This window comes from Hyperoodon ampullatus, assembly GCF_949752795.1.
Source record: "Hyperoodon ampullatus genome assembly, chromosome: 1".
NCBI classification, from domain to species: Eukaryota; Metazoa; Chordata; class Mammalia; order Artiodactyla; family Ziphiidae; genus Hyperoodon; species Hyperoodon ampullatus.
Genome location: NC_136914.1, coordinates 3,971,323 through 3,989,115, shown reverse-complemented (window position 1 = coordinate 3,989,115; position 17,793 = coordinate 3,971,323). Strand labels below are relative to the sequence as shown.

General features: G+C 43.8%; 1 protein-coding gene and 1 pseudogene across 2 annotated transcripts in view; one reads left to right on the top strand and one right to left on the bottom strand.

Moving 5' to 3' along the window:
* The window catches only part of SH3D19 (SH3 domain containing 19), a 181,865-nt gene that overhangs the window by 20,566 nt on the left and 143,506 nt on the right, over positions 1 to 17,793 (bottom strand). The window contains exons 11-18 of the mRNA XM_079707671.1: positions 16,875 to 17,139; positions 14,489 to 14,557; positions 14,178 to 14,318; positions 7,843 to 7,915; positions 6,427 to 6,557; positions 4,531 to 4,586; positions 1,783 to 1,985; positions 918 to 970 (exon numbers count right to left, since the gene is read on the bottom strand). Of these exons, the coding sequence (XP_079563797.1) occupies positions 918 to 970; positions 1,783 to 1,985; positions 4,531 to 4,586; positions 6,427 to 6,557; positions 7,843 to 7,915; positions 14,178 to 14,318; positions 14,489 to 14,557; positions 16,875 to 17,139 (991 nt within the window). The remainder of the gene's footprint in view (positions 1 to 917; positions 971 to 1,782; positions 1,986 to 4,530; positions 4,587 to 6,426; positions 6,558 to 7,842; positions 7,916 to 14,177; positions 14,319 to 14,488; positions 14,558 to 16,874; positions 17,140 to 17,793) is intronic.
* LOC307062807 (transmembrane and ubiquitin-like domain-containing protein 1) lies at positions 12,337 to 13,160 on the top strand (annotated as a pseudogene). Its single transcript has one exon. The product of its transcript is annotated as a transmembrane and ubiquitin-like domain-containing protein 1 (transcript).

The window sequence follows — 17,793 nt, the reverse complement described above, 5'->3', positions numbered from 1 at the left end:
AAATCTAGTTTTTAATGGCCTCAGAACATTCTCCCGATAATGATCATATTTAGGTTATTTCCAATTTTTTCTTGTTACAATAACACCACCATGACCATCTTTGTGACTAAAACCTTGTCTCATTTTTCATTCTTTTCTTAGGGTGAGAAATAAAAATAATGATAACAATAATCTGTACTTTCTCTGTTTTAACATTCACATACTTATAATTACTTATTTACTGTTGAGTTGTATTGAATCTTCATTAACTAGATACGTTAAATGGTATTGTCTCTTTACAAGGCATTTCTTTGTTTACTATAAGGTTAAATACTTTTTTAATATCAGCCACTTATAGTATCTCTTTCATGAATATTCTAATAATATCTCTTTCCTTGTTTTTTATCAGGGTTTGCATGTCTTTCTAACTCATTTGTACGAGCTCTATATGCAATAATGATATTAATCATCTATTTACTTCAAATATTTGCTACATGAATTAAAAAGTGGTTAAGAGTCCACCTGCCAGTGCAGGGGACACGGGTTCAAGCCCTGGTCCAGGAAGATCCCACATGCCCCAGAGCAACTAGGCCCGTGCGCCACAACTACTGAGCCTGCACTCTAGAGCCCACGAGCCACAACTACTGAGCCCGCATGCTACAGCTACTGAAGCCAGTGTGCCTAGAGCCTGTGCTCTGCAACAAGAGAAGCCACCGCAATGAGAAGCCCACGCACTGCAACAAAGAGTAGCCCCCATTCTCTGCAACTAGAGAAAGCCCGCACACAACAACAAAGACCCAACGCTGCCAAAAATAAATAAATAAATAAAAAGAAACCCAAAATGACTTATAACATTTTCTTTTGATAATTATGATTTTAATAGTCCTCCCAGAGATAAAACTTGGCTTTCACTACAGTTATCTGTTCAAGCAGCCTACCTGATAATTTGCACCAGAATCTTCATTTTTGGTTTTCGGTGGTACCTTTGTGCCTGTATTTAAAAAAAATGTCAAAACTTCAGCTGTAAAGACCACATAGTATTGGAGAAAAACTGCGGGGGGAGAGTGAAAAGTCTGGGATTCCAGATCAGTCTCTTCATGTACGGGCTATATAACTTTGCCCGGCACTACCCTCTCCGGATTTGTTTCCTTTACTGTAAGGTGAAGGAGGATACACATTAGTTACACGCTATAGGCCATTTCCATTTGGAAGTCAGTGATTTTTTTCCTGCCATTTCTAATATGAAGCCACCACTAATCACCTAAAACACCAAAACCAGCTCTTTGAGAGACTGCCACAACAGTGACTATCCCAATAATGATGTTTACCATTTAAAAATCATTTTTCCTTCTACCTTAAAAAAGATGGCAATATGGCTTATTATGCAACTTAAGAATTAACCTACTATCCGGTTTATTTGAATTAGGATGGGACATAATAAAAAACCATATTCTCGGGCTTCCCTGGTGGCGCAGTGGTTGAGAGTCTGCCTGCTAATGCAGGGGACACGGGTTCGTGCCCCGGTCCGGGAAGATCCCACATGCTGCGGAGCAGCTGGGCCCGTGAGCCATGGCCGCTGAGCCTGCGCGTCTGGAGCCCGTGCTCCACAAGAGAGGCCGCTATAGTGAGAGGCCTGCGCACCGTGATGAAGAGTGGCCCCCACTTGCCACAACTAGAGAAAGCCCTTGCACAGAAATGAAGACCCAACACAGCAAAAATAAATTAATAAACTCCTACCCCCAACATCATCTTAAAAAAAAAAAAAAAACTTTCTTAAAAAAACACCATATTCTCTGTACTCACTTGAAACATTTGCACCAGAGGTGGGATGATCCTCAATGAGTTCCACAAAGTTAAGGGGGAAGATCCCAGATCTCTCTCGAAGTTCTCCTCTTGCCCACTCGTCATTCACATACTCTTTAAGAATAATAATTTCTCCCTCTGAGAAACTTAACTCATCCTTCTGGTCTCCAATATACTCAAATCGAGCAACATATCTTGGGCCTCTGAAGAAAGAAGACCACATTTGTGGGTTAAACTAGAGAGTAGTAACTTTCAAAATGCCTTAAAACCTTCATTTAGTCTTTCAATAAATATTCTCTGTTTACTTTGGAACAAGGTATACTAGGCATAGTTTAAAATTTTCCATGAAAAAGAATAAGCTATATTTCTAAATGATAGTCCTTACTTTTTAGATATGAACCTATTCACTCAGAAAGGCTAAAGTCAAGGTCACAAGTACAGGCAGAATCCCAGATAAGCAGCTGGTGGTTGGTTAATGTTGCACATTTTTTGATCACCTTTTCTTCATGACAGAATCTCCCCAGTCTCCTTGTCTTTGTATCCTTGGGCCACAGTAATCCAGGGCCAAGTCTGAACCCTCTCAGTCATAAATGCACTGAGTTCAGGAGTGTTAATCCTGAGAATCTCAGGGCAAGACATCAAACTTCCATGGCAGAAATGCAATGGGCACCAGCTGGGCAGGGTAGATGCTCAATGTATGCTGAATCAGTGAGTTGTGTATATAGATGAATGGCCTTCAAAACTAGAAGGTTCGAAGAAAACAGAAACTCGGCTTATTATCTTATAACATTTAATCTTATATCTTACACTGTTGTTTTAAAAATGATTTTTGTATCTCCTTTAAAAAGGCTTCATTTCTGAGAATTAGAACGATCCTTAAATGATCTACAATTTTGACTGAAAATAACGTAAAAACAGAGATGAAATTGTGTCCCTAGAAGACATTATTGAATCCCAAACCTTTGATTTGAGGCTTTGGAAAGGAAATTTCAACAGCTATGACTAAGGAGATGCAATTGTCTGAAGAGAAAAGGTGGGTACTCGCTCCAATCAAAGTCTGATTTAAGTCAGGTCAATGGATCAACAGCCATGAAAGCCCACTTTAAATTCAACCTGCTGACACAGTAAACACTGCTGAAAAATAGGAGAAAAAGTGAACCCGAAATAGAATTAAACTATTGTGGCATCAGAAGTTTTCTTATTTGTGATAACCTTTGCATTTATTTTCTAAAGTCCTCAGGGAGCATATCTTCTTATGTCTGACCTATTCAAAGACAGGTTTACAGTTTTCAGCAGGTACTGAATTCTATTAATTTGCTCATTTAACTGGAATATAAAGTTGCATTGTGGCATTGTTTTAAATCACAAAGGAGTTACTGTGATGCAGAAAAGGGTACATAAATTCACGGAAAGGTCTTCAAACATAAAGAAGACCCCTCCAAATTAACTCTTCCTTTACTTTCTTCCAGTTCCTCTCAAAAACAAAACAATACAAAATGCCTAGCAGTTTTTGTAGGGTTCATATTTCTGTTAGGTTTACTTTTTTGTTCATTAAAAAAAAAAAAAATTATTTGGCTGCACCGGGTCTTAGTCGTGGCACGTGGGATCTTCGTTGCAGCATGTGGAATCTTTAGTTTCGGCATGCAGGGGTCTTTTAGTTGCAGCATGAGGGTTCTTCATTGCGGCATGCGGGATCTTTTAGTTGCGGCATGCGAACTCTTAGTTGCGGAACATGGGATCTAGTTCCCTGACCAGGGATTGAACCCGAGCCCCCTGCATTGGGAGCTCGGAGTCTTAGCTACTGGACCACAAGGGAAGTCCCTCTATCAGGTTTAAATATTTTCTATTGTTGCTGGAACGGGGGGGACCCCTTCCAGGGCCTGAGAGTGGGCTCTTGTCTAACACTCAGAAATGAATTGTCCGAGGAGACACACGTACTGACAAAGCAAAAGACTTTATTGGGAAGGGGCGCCGGGGTGGAGAGCAGCAGAGTAAGGGAACCCAGGAGGACTGCTCTGCCACGTGGCTCGCAGTCTCAGGTTTTTGGTAATGGGGTTAGTTTCCGGGTTGTCTCTTCCCAGTCATCTTGGTTGGCCCATATTTAGTCTGACTCAGGGTCCTTCCTGGTGGTGCACACATCTCTCAGCCAAGATGGATTCCAGTGTGAAGGATTCTGGGACTTTGGTAGGACAATATTATGGGCTAGTGTATCCTCCCTCCTTTTGGCCCCTCCTGAATTCTTCTAGTTAGTTTTACAAGACATATTATGGGCTGGTATCTCCTCCCTCTTTTCGGCTGCTCCTGAATTCTCCTGGTTAGCAGCAAGTTTCTTATCGGGACCTCTTGCAAGTGGTTATCATCGTGCCTAGCCAAGGTGGGTGGTTCCCTAACACTATGACAAAAATATTTGAACCTTCTAGAAATCTATTGGTAGATAAACAGCAGAAGGCCAACACAAAATGCCCTAGATGATGAAACCTGTCTGCTCGGGTGAGGCCAGGCTGTGGGACGCACCAGGATATAGACTGTTTGTGCCTATCTATATGGCCTGTATTGATATGGAGTTGCTTCTATCAGCATGTTGCAATTTCACCAGAATTTTTAAACAAGTAGTTTTCCTCATAATTAAAAAGACACATTGAGAATCTGAATAATCATACATCTGAAGTGTTTAAGCTTATTAATTCTGTATGACATAAATGCTCACATCCTTTGTATCTTGTGCAAAACAACACAAGTAAAACTTACTTAACACAATGAGATGCGACGGAGTCCCTTTTCCCATTTCCTCCAGGAACATCAGTCTAGTAAAGACAAAAATCAAGACAACAGCTGTATTCTTTCAGATTTTAATAAGATAAATTTAAGCTAAGTAATTAGCAAATTCATGACTGAAGTTAACCAGTTTAGCTAGGTGTTAAACCGACGAAATGTACCACAGGTGCTACAAAGGTATGAAATCCAGAATTTGGGTTTTTAAAAAAACGCGTAACTTGTGATGTAGCCTTCCTTGAATAACCAATCAATCCTCTTATTTGCTGGAATAAGCACATTAATGTCATTCTACCCCTGACTGAGTATACTCTACCCCTTATCCCCTAAGTTGAAAACTTCAGGTGAGGAGGGCTTAGGATAGAAACTAGGCATCAGGCACTATGTAGACACCTATTCAAACTGTTGGTAGAACTCTGCAATACTTGCATGACCCTAAAATAAAATCTTTTAATCACACTTGTGGATTCTCTCCATTTTCATAACTCTGGAACACTTCTTCCCCTTCAACGTGAGTAGGGAAGGAAGAGAGGACTGAGTACTCAGTGAGCATCTACTAAGAGGCGGGCACCTTATATAATAACTCATCTACAAGGCTCCAGAGAGCTGCGTTGTGATGAAATATTTGACCATAATGCACTATAAGTCTGAAAACTACTTAAGGCTTTGAGGTTTACATTAAATAAATCAGTGCCCTTCTTAATGAATTTCAAAAGTTCGAAGTCTTACAACAATTTTTTAAACTTGTAGGCTTAGAAATAACACTTACACCAATAATCTGGCAAATTCAGTGTGATTGATTTCAGTGTGGTAATTGTGCTTTTTAAAGTACTGCTACATTGGGAAGAAGAAAAATGAGGAAGAGTGCTAAAACTAACATTACTCTTTAATATTAATTTAGAGAATGTGGTTGGATTTCTCCAAAGAATCAGGGTATTTTTATATACCAGACAATTTTTAAGACCCACATTTCATAATTCAAGAGACTCAACCTCATTCATACTTGAAAAATACAGGTTTTCTGTTATATTTGTTTGCTAAGTTTCTGATGTACTGGAAAATCATTTTCTTCCCCCCACCCCGCCAAGCAGTTAATGCTCAACTATTTAAGCCAGGTTTATTGATATGTTCCAGTATCAATTAGTTATATTAGAGACTGAGTCATTCTCTTCCTACTGATATAAATGTTCAAGTGGCAGTCTGATTTCATCCCCATGTTTCTCAGCCACCCGGGCTTAGCACTCAGGGCTCTACTTACACAAGTTAGGCTTTGAGGGTGTATAAAATTCGGACACTTTAATATATGTTTCCCAGTCAGACTTGGAATTATTCTGTGAAAAATCATTAATGGACCATTACCTCCAATGAAAGTCCTCTGGTATATTCCCAAATCTATTTTTTTAAAGGTTGAAATAAATGGGAATGGAAAGGATGAAAGGAATCAGTACTGAAATGTCTCCAAAGCAAAGGAGAAGTGGTGCCATAACCTCAAGAGAACACACGTTCCTTCAGGACAATCCAGGATCATTTAATTCTTGTTTGCCGAATGCTGCAAAGAATTAACATATACCCTCACGTGCTTATCAACCCTCCAAGAATAGCTGATTCACCAGTGGACCTGTAGTTTTTCACCTTAGGATTTCAGATAGCATTTAAGCATTAAGTTCTAATACTCCATAATATATTAATAATTAACTAGTATCTAATTGAACAAACCTTTATTTCTGAATTTTTCAAACACCAAATGAATTAACGGAAGAGAGAGAACCAGAACCCAAGAATCTAGGCTTCTGGTTATTTTTTTTTCCAAACTGTAAATTACACAGAATTCACTGAGTATATGACCAATTTAAACAAGCACAATCTACTTACAATCACTTTGACGTAGGTGGCAGGAAATACACCAGTCTGGTTTCTACATTTCCCCCTGTACCAATCTGTATCTACTTTTTCCAGAAGATAAACAATTTCTCCTGAAGTGAGGTTCAAATCATCAACTTGCTCTGTAACATAAAATAAGTATGTGTGATGAATCATCCGGCTTGCAGATCTGATTAAAGTAGCATTTAGTTCTGTCCACCGAGGCAGTATGTGCTACTGATTCTGAGAACAGGTTATACTAATCAAATTGACTTTAAAAATATATTATTTTTTCCTGGCTATCGTTGTTATGAGCTTCCTCTTTTAAGATCAAATTAGATATATTTACCAGGCACTGACTGATAGGAAATGGTTAAAAAACACACACACACGCACACACAAAACATTGTGCTGGCCAAGGATTCTTCCTGTGTCAATATAAACCCTCTGCTGAATACATATTTTAACAATGAAAAGAGTTTTATAGACATGGTATAATATTCATATTATTCTCAACCATGCTTAAAAATCATTTCAATCTCAAAATATTAACTAAGGGAGTCCTACAGCTCTTTTGCAAATAAATTTACTCACAGTGAAATAAAAATCAGTCTACCAAGTGGATAAAAAAAAGGTTATAAATAAATCAGGAATTTATTTTATTTGTAGCCTTGGATATAAAAGGTACTTAAAATTTGATTACAAAAATTTATATTATTTATTTATTTATATTTATTTATTTATTTTTGGCTGTGCTGGGTCTTCGTTGCTGCACGTGGGCTTTCTCTAGTTGTGGCCGGGGGTGCTACTCTTTGTTGCAGTGCACGGGCTCTAGGCACATGGGCTTCAGTAGTTGCAGCACGCGGGCTCAGTAGTTGTGGCACATGGGCTTAGTTGCTCCACGGCATGTGGGATCTTCCCAGACCAGGGATCGAACCCATGTCCCCTGCATTGGCAGGCGGATTCTTAACCACTGCGCCACCAGGGAAGTCCCTATTTTTCATTTTTATACTCATTTCATAAGTAACAGCTGAGCTATGTGTGTTGGTTTTACAACCCTTAGGAGAAAAGAACTCCACTTATTAAATTCAAATTAATTTCATTATAACTGGTATTTGGTACCCCATTTTGAAAGAGTTAAAATGTTTGCAACTGGTAGGCAATTTGCTGATTGTTCATTTGTAAGGGAAACACTCCTCCTCTCTCTCTCACAGGGAGTTTCAAAGGCAAAGCTATTACAGCTAAGCTTTCTGGAATGCCTGGGTACAGCTGACTCTTCCTGAAGGTGGGGTGATGGATGAGATGACCTCTCCAGTCCAGGGCTCTGCTGGTGCAGAAAATGAGAAGGGTGTCCTTGAGAGGTTAACCTGGGGAGGATGCCTGATCCCAGATCCTAAGGTTCTACCACTTTACTACTTATGTCCTTACCTGCCGGAAAATCGTGAAGAACAACAGCATGAGGGGCACCACTGTCAACGGGCTTCTGAGCGTGGCCTGGATCCTTAGGGGGAAAACAGGGCAGTGAGTGGAGTGTGCAGGATGGACGCTGGACTTATTATTCACTCTGAGACCATTTTAGTTTTCCTCATTAGGGTCCTCTTGACACAATTACATATGAATACAAGATGCAAACCACACAGTTGAGCCAGACAAGGGAATCATTACCAAGTTGAAAAGGCATGTGTCCTTGCCAGAGGAAAACAGAAATAACTCTCAATTATAATATCCCTCAGCATTTTTTAAAGCAAGAGAGTAAAACAAAAGGAAATTACTTAACTTTTTTTTTTTTTTTTTTGCCGTACGCGGGCCTCTCACTGTTGTGGCCTCTCCCGTTGCGGAGCACAGGCTCCGGACGCGCAGGCTCAGCGGCCATGGCTCACGGGCCCAGCCGCTCCGCGACATGTGGGATCTTCCCGGACCGGGGCACGAACCCGTGTCCCCTGCATCGGCAGGTGGACTCTCAACCACTGCACCACCAGGGAAGCCCCTGAAGTAGTGGTTTTTGACCTCTTTACCTTTCAAGGGTCACTTTTCCCATAAACTGTGATCAGGACTAAACCTTAAGAACAGAGCCTTAAAAGCAGTCTCTTCATTAAGATGGGAAAAGAAGGAAGTTCTGCAATTTATGCTCTTGTCTTTTGTAATGAAAAGAGCTAATGACTTCCACAAAAGTATAACTCACAAAAAGTAAAATCCATTTCGTTTATTACCACTTAACTGAATGCTTTCTCTAATTTGAAAGCCAACGCTACCTCCCATGCCTGGCCTGGATTTCCTATTTAATCTGAATGGTTTATTCACCAGTAATTCTAAGTAAGTTAGCAAAGAGAATTCAATATTCTCTACCCATCTAACCAACTGCTTAGACTGGCCAGAGGAGAAGCTGAATTTGAACAGTGACCATTTCTTATTGACAGGCAGCTGTTATTCTTCATTTCTTTATATGAAGAGACAGGCTTATCCACATCATCATCAAATCTGAGTGAAGGATATTATTTGAAATTATAACTTAAAATTCTTCAACACTGGCAAACCTGTGCAATAAATGAAGGCAAGTTTTTGTGCCCTTTCTTTTCTCTTCCCTCCTTCAATGGCTCCTGTCCCCTCAGGGCTCGCCCCTCCCCTGGCCATGATGCTCAGCAGGGATCGAGGTCCACTCCTTCCACTTCTGCCCTGCAGCACCTTTGCTCAACTCTTTTCTGAATCAGTCAAAACGCACCTGCACAGGCACGCTGCCTTCTCTCATGTCAGCTGAATGGTAATAGAGGAATAGCTAATGGCAGCTCAGTGTATTAGTTTACCAAAGCAACACTGACATTTTCTTAGAGGATGCTCAGTGCTTTTCCCTAAATCAATGGGCATGATGGGAATTTCAGGGATTGTGGAAAGGAACTGTGAGATATTTTAAGCCTAGAGGGCTTTAAAAATTATTATTTACACAATTTATTACATGTGTGTATGTGTGGTTTTCATTTTTTCTGACTTACATCTGTGGAAAAAGGAATGACTGCTCACTAAGTGGTGTTAGGCTAGATGGCTTTCCATCTGCTGGAAGAAGTCAAGTCAGAGGCCTACCCCACGCCAAACACAAACATGAACCTCCAGATGGACCAAGATCTAAACACCAGCCTGAGAAGGTAGAAGAGGTGGGATGGCAACCCGGGCCTCCCAGTTTCCCTTCTCTGCCTTCCATGCATGGCTACCCCTGGAATACTGCTCATCACCTTGGCCTGGCAGATGAAGGGTGAGAGGCACAGGTGAACAGGGTTGGCCACAGGGGTCTGTACAACTCAGACCATACCATTAGGGTGGGTATCTGGGAGGAAAATCCAACATATTTCAAAGCTCTTTCTAGTATGACAGTATGACTATAATGGTTAATACTAATGAGTAAAAAGAATAGCTAATATTAGGACTTCCCTGGCGGTCCAGTGGTTAGGGCTCCGCACTTCCACTGCAGGGGGCACGGGTTCTATCCCTGGTCGGGGAACTAAGATCTCATATGCCGTGCAGTGCCGCCAAAAAAAAAAGCTGATATTCACTGTTCACCCACTATGCACTACTCACTGTGTTAAACACCTTATATACATTAATTAGCTCATTTAATTTTTTAAGCACCTTTGAGATATAATTCATATACCACAAAAGTCACCCATTTAAAGTGTACCTAGGTTTAGTATATTCACAGAACTGTGCGACCATCACCACAATCTAACTTTAGAACATTTTTATCACTCCCTCAAGAAGCCTCCCACCCATCAGCAGTCTCTCCCCACTCACCCTCCCCCCAGCCCTGGGCAACCACTCATCTACCTTCTGGATTTACCTATTCTGGACTTAACATAAATGGAATCATAATGATAAATCAATTGTATAATCAACTCTGTAAGGAATTATCATACATATTATTTCACATATTAAAAGAAGTTTAGAGAGGTCCAATCACCGCCTCAGGGGGTGGGAGGGAAACCGAAACCCGCGTCCGTGCTGGGAACCAAGTGCAGTGACACTCCCCCGCCTCCCAGCTCCGACAGCCCAGCCTCAACTGATAATGTGCAGTGCCTCCTGTTGACTAAGGTAGGGGAAAGCAGAACACATTTTTAGAAATATTTACCTTAAACCTAGGCTTTCAAATAGGTAAGTTTTATTTTTCTAAAAGAAATGTCCCGTTAGCCATGACCCAGAGCCTAAGAGAGGCTCCACTTCAGTGTCACCAGCTGTAGGCCCTCGGCGACCACCTCTCTGCCCGTCTACGGCACAAGCCTGAGTATGATAATGTTTCAAGTGGACAAAACTGGGGGCTTCTATAAAAGAACAACTTGTAATTTTTTCAGCTTCTATTTTCATCAAGGAGCGCTTTTTGACAGTACAACTCCCATGGTTACCCATCAGTGTGCTCTGAGAGAGGAAGAAGAGCCATGACAGATGTTAATGCTGCATCAAAACAGAGAGAAAATGAGTTAACAGAAGAACCCTCCCCGTGTGGACCAAAGTCAGAAATCTCAGTATCCCAGCTGCAACGAGCGTAAGACATAGCTTCGCTGCTCTCCGAAATCCAAATTTTTAGTTTCTTAGCAAACCTCAAATGATAAGCTGCCTTCTAAGAAGAAAGAACTGGACGAGATTATGAAAACTAGGCTGAATGACGAAGTACTTTACTTGGTTTAAACGACAGATGGGTCTCATTTTTCATGTTTGCTACATACCTAATAGTGAAAATTTAACTGGATACCTTAAGAAGCTCTTTTAAAAGTATAACTCTAGGGCTTCCCTGGTGGCGCAGTGGTTAAGAATCTGCTTACCACTGCAGGGGACACGGGTTTGATCCCTGGTCCGGGAAGATCCCACATGCCGCGGAGCAACTAAGCCCGTGCGCCACAACTACTGAGCCTGCGCTCTAAAGCCCGCAAGCCACAGCTGCTGAAGCCCGCGAGCCTGGAGCCCATGCTCCGCAACAAAGAGAAGCCACTGCGATGAGAAGCCTGCGCACCGCAACGAAGAGTAGCCCCCGCTCGCCGCAACTAGAGAAAGCCCGCACCCAGCAACAAAGACCCAGCTCAGCCATAAAAAAAAAAAAAAAAATATATATATATATATATATATATATATATATATATATATATGTCTATAAACTGTCCAATGGCATTTTTCTTGCTGAACAAACGACCTTCAATAATCATTATATTGGCGCTCCCACCGCTCGGGGACGGGTGTGTGGGCGGGAAGATGGGAGGTGATGGAGGACGGGGGCAGGGAGGGCGAAGTCTCGGATTCCTGGGCGAGGTCTGGGGGTCCTGCAGCAGGCTGGGTGTGGAGAGGCTTCCAGGGGAGGCGCGGGGCCGGGCCGCCTCGGGCTGGGGTGTGAGCGGACCAGGAGGGGCCGGGTTGGGTGGGGGGTGGCAACCCTCGGAGGTTCCAGTTTGCCAAAGGGCGCAGGTTGACGTTTGGCGTGGGGAAGCCTTGGGAAGCGGGTGGGGGTTTGGGTAAATGGTAACGGGGCGGTGTGGGGGGGTGTGTGCGCGTGCGCGGGCGTGTGCAGAGACCACCTTCTTCCCCCTTGGAGAAACTTTAGGGACGGAAGAGTAGACAAGCTTTGGGTCAACGAGACGAAGGAGCAGGTGAACTTCGGGATGACCTGGGCGGGAAGAACAGGTGAGCTTCGGGGTGCAGTTTGGTGGGGGTTGAATTCAGGGGAGAGTCGCTTAGAAGGTCAAGGCCCTGACCTCGGAATAGGGTTTGGGTGAACTGGGGAGCTGGTTAAAGACCTAGATCTTAGGTTACAAAAAATTAGGACTTGGGATTTGGTGATGGGAAGGGGTACGTGGGGCAGGTCTGGGATAACTGGGCGTCAGAGCAGTCCGTGTCCCAAGGCGGGGCTCGGGTATGCAGGCAGAGCTACGAGGACTGTGGGAGAGTTGGGGTGGGGTCAGGCGCCCCCCGAAGTTCAGAGGGCTCCTGGCGGGCGAGCCAGCCCCTCTCGGGTTCTTTGTGCCTCTCCAGCTCGGTAGTGCAGCGGGCAAGGCAGGTGCCATGGCCCTGACCGAAGGGGTGGGTGATGAGGTGACCAGCCTTTTCGCGGTGCGTGCCTGCCTTCCGGTGCTGGCTCTCGCCTGGGCCTCAACACACACTGCCGAGGGCGCTGACCCACTGTCCCAGCCGTCAGGGACCCCGACACTGACAGAGCCTAGAGGAGCCACGGCGGTCACCAACAGCATCGGAGGGGAGGCCCCAGGAGCCGAGACCCCCAGCCTGAGACACAGAGGTCAGGCTGCGCAGCCAGAGCCTGGCGTGGGGCTCCCAGCAACGCCGCCGCCTCCAGACCCCCCTCAGGAGCCCCCAGTACTTCGGCTGAAATTCCTCAACGATTCAGAGCAGGTGGCCAGGGCCTGGCCCCATGACACCATCGGCTCCCTGAAAAGGACCCAATTTCCTGGCCGGGAACAGCACGTGCGACTCATCTACCGAGGGCAACTGTTAGGAGACGACACCCAGACCCTGGGCGGTCTTCACCTCCCTCCTAACTGCGTTCTCCATTGCCACGTGCCCACTCGGGAGGGTGCCCCACACCCACCCTGCCCACCGGGGTCAGAGCCGGTCCCCTCTGGGCTGGCAGCAGGCAGCCAGCTGCTGCTGCTCTGGGACTGCCAGGTCCAGTACGGGCCCTCTTTCCCTGGACCGCCACTCTGGGTCTGGCCGGCTTCACCCTGCTCCACAGTCTCCTGGCCTTTGCCACGTTCCGCCCGTAGTGCCTCCACGGGCTCCTGGCAGTGTTGCTGGCCCCTCCGGACCTTGCTCCCCATGACACGGTGGGAGCTGCTGCCTGCCTAGGCCTGCCTCTCCAACCTGCCTCTTCCCGCTACCCTGGAGCCCAGCCCTGTGCCACAGAGCACTCCAGGGGCCAGTGGAGGCCCCTCCCTGTGACCTTCATGGCTCCGGGCCATCCCCCAGGGCAGCTGGCCCTCCACATCCAGTAACAGTCAGCTCCTCTGGGTCAGACAGCTGCTGTCGCTGCCCCGGCGCTGGGCAGAGCCGGGCCACGCCCCTGGGCCCTTCTTAGTGTTCTGCCTGAGGATCCAGCCTCCTCTAGTTCCTGACAGCTCCTTGGGCTGATTTAGGGACTCCAGGACTGAGGGGCTGGAAAAGGGGAGCTGGGAGGGGTGGAGGGGGTTCTCTAGAACATGTGCAGATTAAATAACTGTGAAGTTTAAAAAAAAAAAAAATCACTGTATTCTCCCAGGCTCGACAAATTTGTTAGGCCTAAATTGTGACTTCAGGTTGTTGGAACATCTCATTTCATTATTTTTATGGGCTATAAGCAGAGAAATGAGGTTTATATTAAGCTTAAATCTTAAAGGAAAGTATTTTTTAATGTCAGACTTAGCATTTATAGGGCCGCCTTTAAAATAATTATCCATTCTGTTAGAAAACTAATCTCTAGTACTTTGGTAAACATGTTTACATTATTTCAAAAATAAATGCTCTCATGGTTGAAAATTAATGACTGAGTGTCCTGGTTGCTGTAAGTCAGCACGATGCGACAAAGGCAAAACACATGGTAGTCACTCTGTATCAAAGTGATTAGTATCGCAGTGGCAAGTCTCTTAGAAGTAATTTACTCTTAAAATGGAATAAAATGCTACTGTAATTTTTACTCTGGTTAAAATAAACGTGCTAATAAAAACCTGAAAATGAGCTATAATTAATAGTTCTATGAAATGTGCTGCCATGTGTGATATGAAGGCGGTACAATATTAATTCCTCACGTTCAGCCTGCTTCTGAGATGTTCATCAAGTGGGGTGATGATCTTCATGTGAGACAGGTGGACTCTGCCGGCGTCGGCTCCCTTCCGGCACTCCAAGTAATTACCTTCCGCCTGCTTCAGTATCACAAGGACGTCCCCACGCTGGAAGGTACGATATCACTCTCTGAAGCAATTATTATTTAATAAAACATTATTACTTTTTCCACATTTTAATCTTTGAAGCCTAAAGCATTTAATAACGTGTAAAACAGTAACAGAGGCCAGAGATTTTTTTTTTTACATTAGTCAGTAAAGAAAAAGCTCTCCTTTACCTTACAAGAAAGTTCTCCAGGGTTTTGCGGGACAATGTCTTCATTGGCAATTCCGTGAGGCACAGAGAGCTTAAACATAAACCAATAAAAGGATTATTCACAATCAAATAACCTCGTCCTAAGAGGCTGATCACGTGGGGATTTGGCACGTTCGCCTGCAGTAGAACCTCCAGCAGTTAAGCTCTTCCTCAAGCTCGGGATCTAGTTGGTGGGGCTGCCATTTCTCAGGGTGCTCAGAGTCCTCGGGGGCCTGGAGCTGAGCCCACAGGACCTCGGCAGCTGAAGGTGGCCTGAAGTTCCCTTAACAACCACATCCAGGAAGTTCTGCTCTACAGGACAAGGTCCACCACGTCCCCAGGGCGTCGGAAGGGTAAATACTCAGCACCTGACCTCACGGCCTTTAGTTCAGGGGCGGCTGATAGGGGACTGGTGCCTCCCCTTCAGGGTCGGACTGGCCGCTTCCATCTGCCTTCAATCTCATCTGCTCCTGCAGTCGCTCTGGTACAAGCGACTATTTAAACCCATCTCACTGCCTGACCTGTCATTCCTGGTCCACTCAGCCCTGTCTGATCTTAGAATGGCTTTTACTCTGGCCAGAGAACTCTGTTCCCCGCCTTGGTAAATTCTAGCTGATGAGCGCGGGTCGGAGGGCCTGTGCAATATAAAAGGCGTGCCCAGGGCATGGGATCACACAAGCTCGCTTCCAACAAGGAAAGGGAGGCTGCACTCAGGAGCAAAGATGTAGAGTACGAGGGTGTGGCCCTGGGGGGCTGGGGCAGGTCGTGCTGCTCCCCAGCATCTCTGTCGGAGCACCAGGGCGCCCAAGGTACCCAGGTTACCCTGATTAGCCATTTAATGGTGGGGCGGCCATAGGAACAATGAGAGATTTAAGGAATTATTTCATAAAGAGACACACTAATACACCATCATTTTGAATTTATTAATTTCTTTGAGTTGTTCAAATGCTTTGTTGACATTATACCGCTATGCTAAGACCTATAAGCAAAATCTCATTCCCCCAAGTGAGGCTCTTGACACGGAACAGCCAATGCAAGCAGAGACTTTACAGTTAGTAACACTATTTTCTGGGGTTTTTTTGGCTGCACAGCATGGCTTGCGGGATCTTAGTTCCCCGACCAGGGATCGAACCAGTGCCCCCTGCAGTGGAAGTGCAGAGTCCTAACCACTGGACCGCTGGGGAAGCCCCACTAACACTATTTTCTTAGTATGGCCTAATGGTAAAGAGCATGGGCTCAGAGCCAGTCAGTCTGTGTTCGAATCTTGGCTCTACCATTACCGGATGTGTGACCCTGGACAGGCTACTTACTCTCTCTGAGTCTTATCTTCTTCATCTGTATAATAGAGATAATAAAAGTATCTACTTCACAGGGTTGGTGTGAGGAATAAATGAGTTATTTACATATAAAGTGCTTCGAAGAATGCCTGGCTTATAAGTATTCAACACATCAGCTACTGCTTTTATTTATTAATTATTTTAAAGTATCCTATCCCAAAGTACACCCCTGGGTTTTAGCAAGTAAAATTTTATCAGTTTAAATGAATATGAATATATATGAATATCCTACCTCCTTCTTATCTCTCTACACCCTTCCCTTAGGAAGATGAAAAAAAATCCTAAATTGCTTAAAGTGAAAACAATTTCCAGCTCAATGATGGAAATGTAGAACAGTATGAAATGAATAATTGCTGTTCTTGTTAAGACCTACTGTTGTACAATTGTTTTAAAAAGTGCCAACACTCCTGCTCTCCTTATCATTTTAATTTGTTCTAGATTTCATCAGGTTAACCTGACCAAAATAGAGAGAGCACATCAACTCCGAAGACAAAGCCTTAAGGTCATATGATGAGAAAAACATTCAAAAGGAACAAAATTAATATCTCAACTATCTCAATTATTGAGGAAAACTTCTAACTGGTAACTATTAAATGGACCATGATAATCAGGTTTACAAAACTGGAAAATGAGAGAAAAACCATCCATTTTAATAAGAACTTTCTACTTCAAATTTTACTGTGGGCAAGGTAGCTATAAGATAGAAACGATATCAAGATATGAATATAATATCTGGCAGAGATACTCCCATCAGTGTAACCTACTGGGTCAGGTTTTTCAGAGTTTCTGTTTGGTCCAGCCAGACAGCAGGTGGCAATCCTTGTCTTCCCTGCTTCCTTCTCCTAGATTTCTCCTAATAATGAAACCCTGCTTTCAAAGACCTAGGTTTTGACATGGCCTACTTGTCTAAAGCACTCAGTGTCAAGGGGCAATTCCACAGTGGTCTCATCATCTTTTCCTAAGGAATAAGGGTCTTACGTATACTTTAGGACAAACCTCTTGACCACAAACATTCTTAAAAGCTAAATTTACCATGTATTTCCTGTAGAGAGGGTGTCCTGGTTTGGGGCGAGGAGGCAGCACCGGATCTTGATGTTTAAGGACTTGACTCTTGGCTTTTGAGAGTCCAGGTGCCAGGTTACTTGGTTTTTTCTGAAGATCCATGTCGGAAGAAGACCGATTAAAAGGCAGTTTTTTATCTGCTGCTCTGGTTGCAGGAAGTTTGGGGGGAGGTGGTCTCTCAGGGGCCCCCTTGGGAGGAGGCTGTCGAGCTGGTATGACTTTTCCATTCACAGGTCTGAAAGTCAACGTTGTAGCTGTGAGTCAGTGTTTGATCGACAGTAGGTTCTGTTTTGTCCTTTCTTACACACACACACACACACACACACACAGCGTTCTGCTAGTGTAAATACCATTTACTGAAACATGCAGGCTATGCTGTTTTTTAGCAAATGACTGCTGCATTAAACATTATATTATTTGAAGAAGTGCCATGATGTTCCAGCTTCCTCTTATCTTGCACTACAGATTCATTAGTTCAAGACCAACAAGCATTTACTATGATGAGTTCTCTAAGGCCCCATTAGCTCTTAAACACACCATGACTGTTTCAGAAAACTAAGCACTTTCTACCAAAGTCTGAGATGAAAAGCTTATAACAAGATATCAGGTATACGTGATGGAGTCTTGTACATGATTAGAAAAGGTACGTCAAACTCCCCTAATATTCATGTCATAGGAATCACTATTAAAACACTAATTTAGGTTAATATAAAGAAAGCTAGTTCTGAAAATGGGACAGGACAATTATTACTTTGAAAGCCATTCCTTAATCCCTATGATAAAAATAATTTCCAACATAGTAATGTCTTATGATAACATCACAGTTTTTTGTCTAAACAGCCCTGGAACTCAGGAGGGCTGGTCACCTCTGAGCTCACGAGGCCTGTCT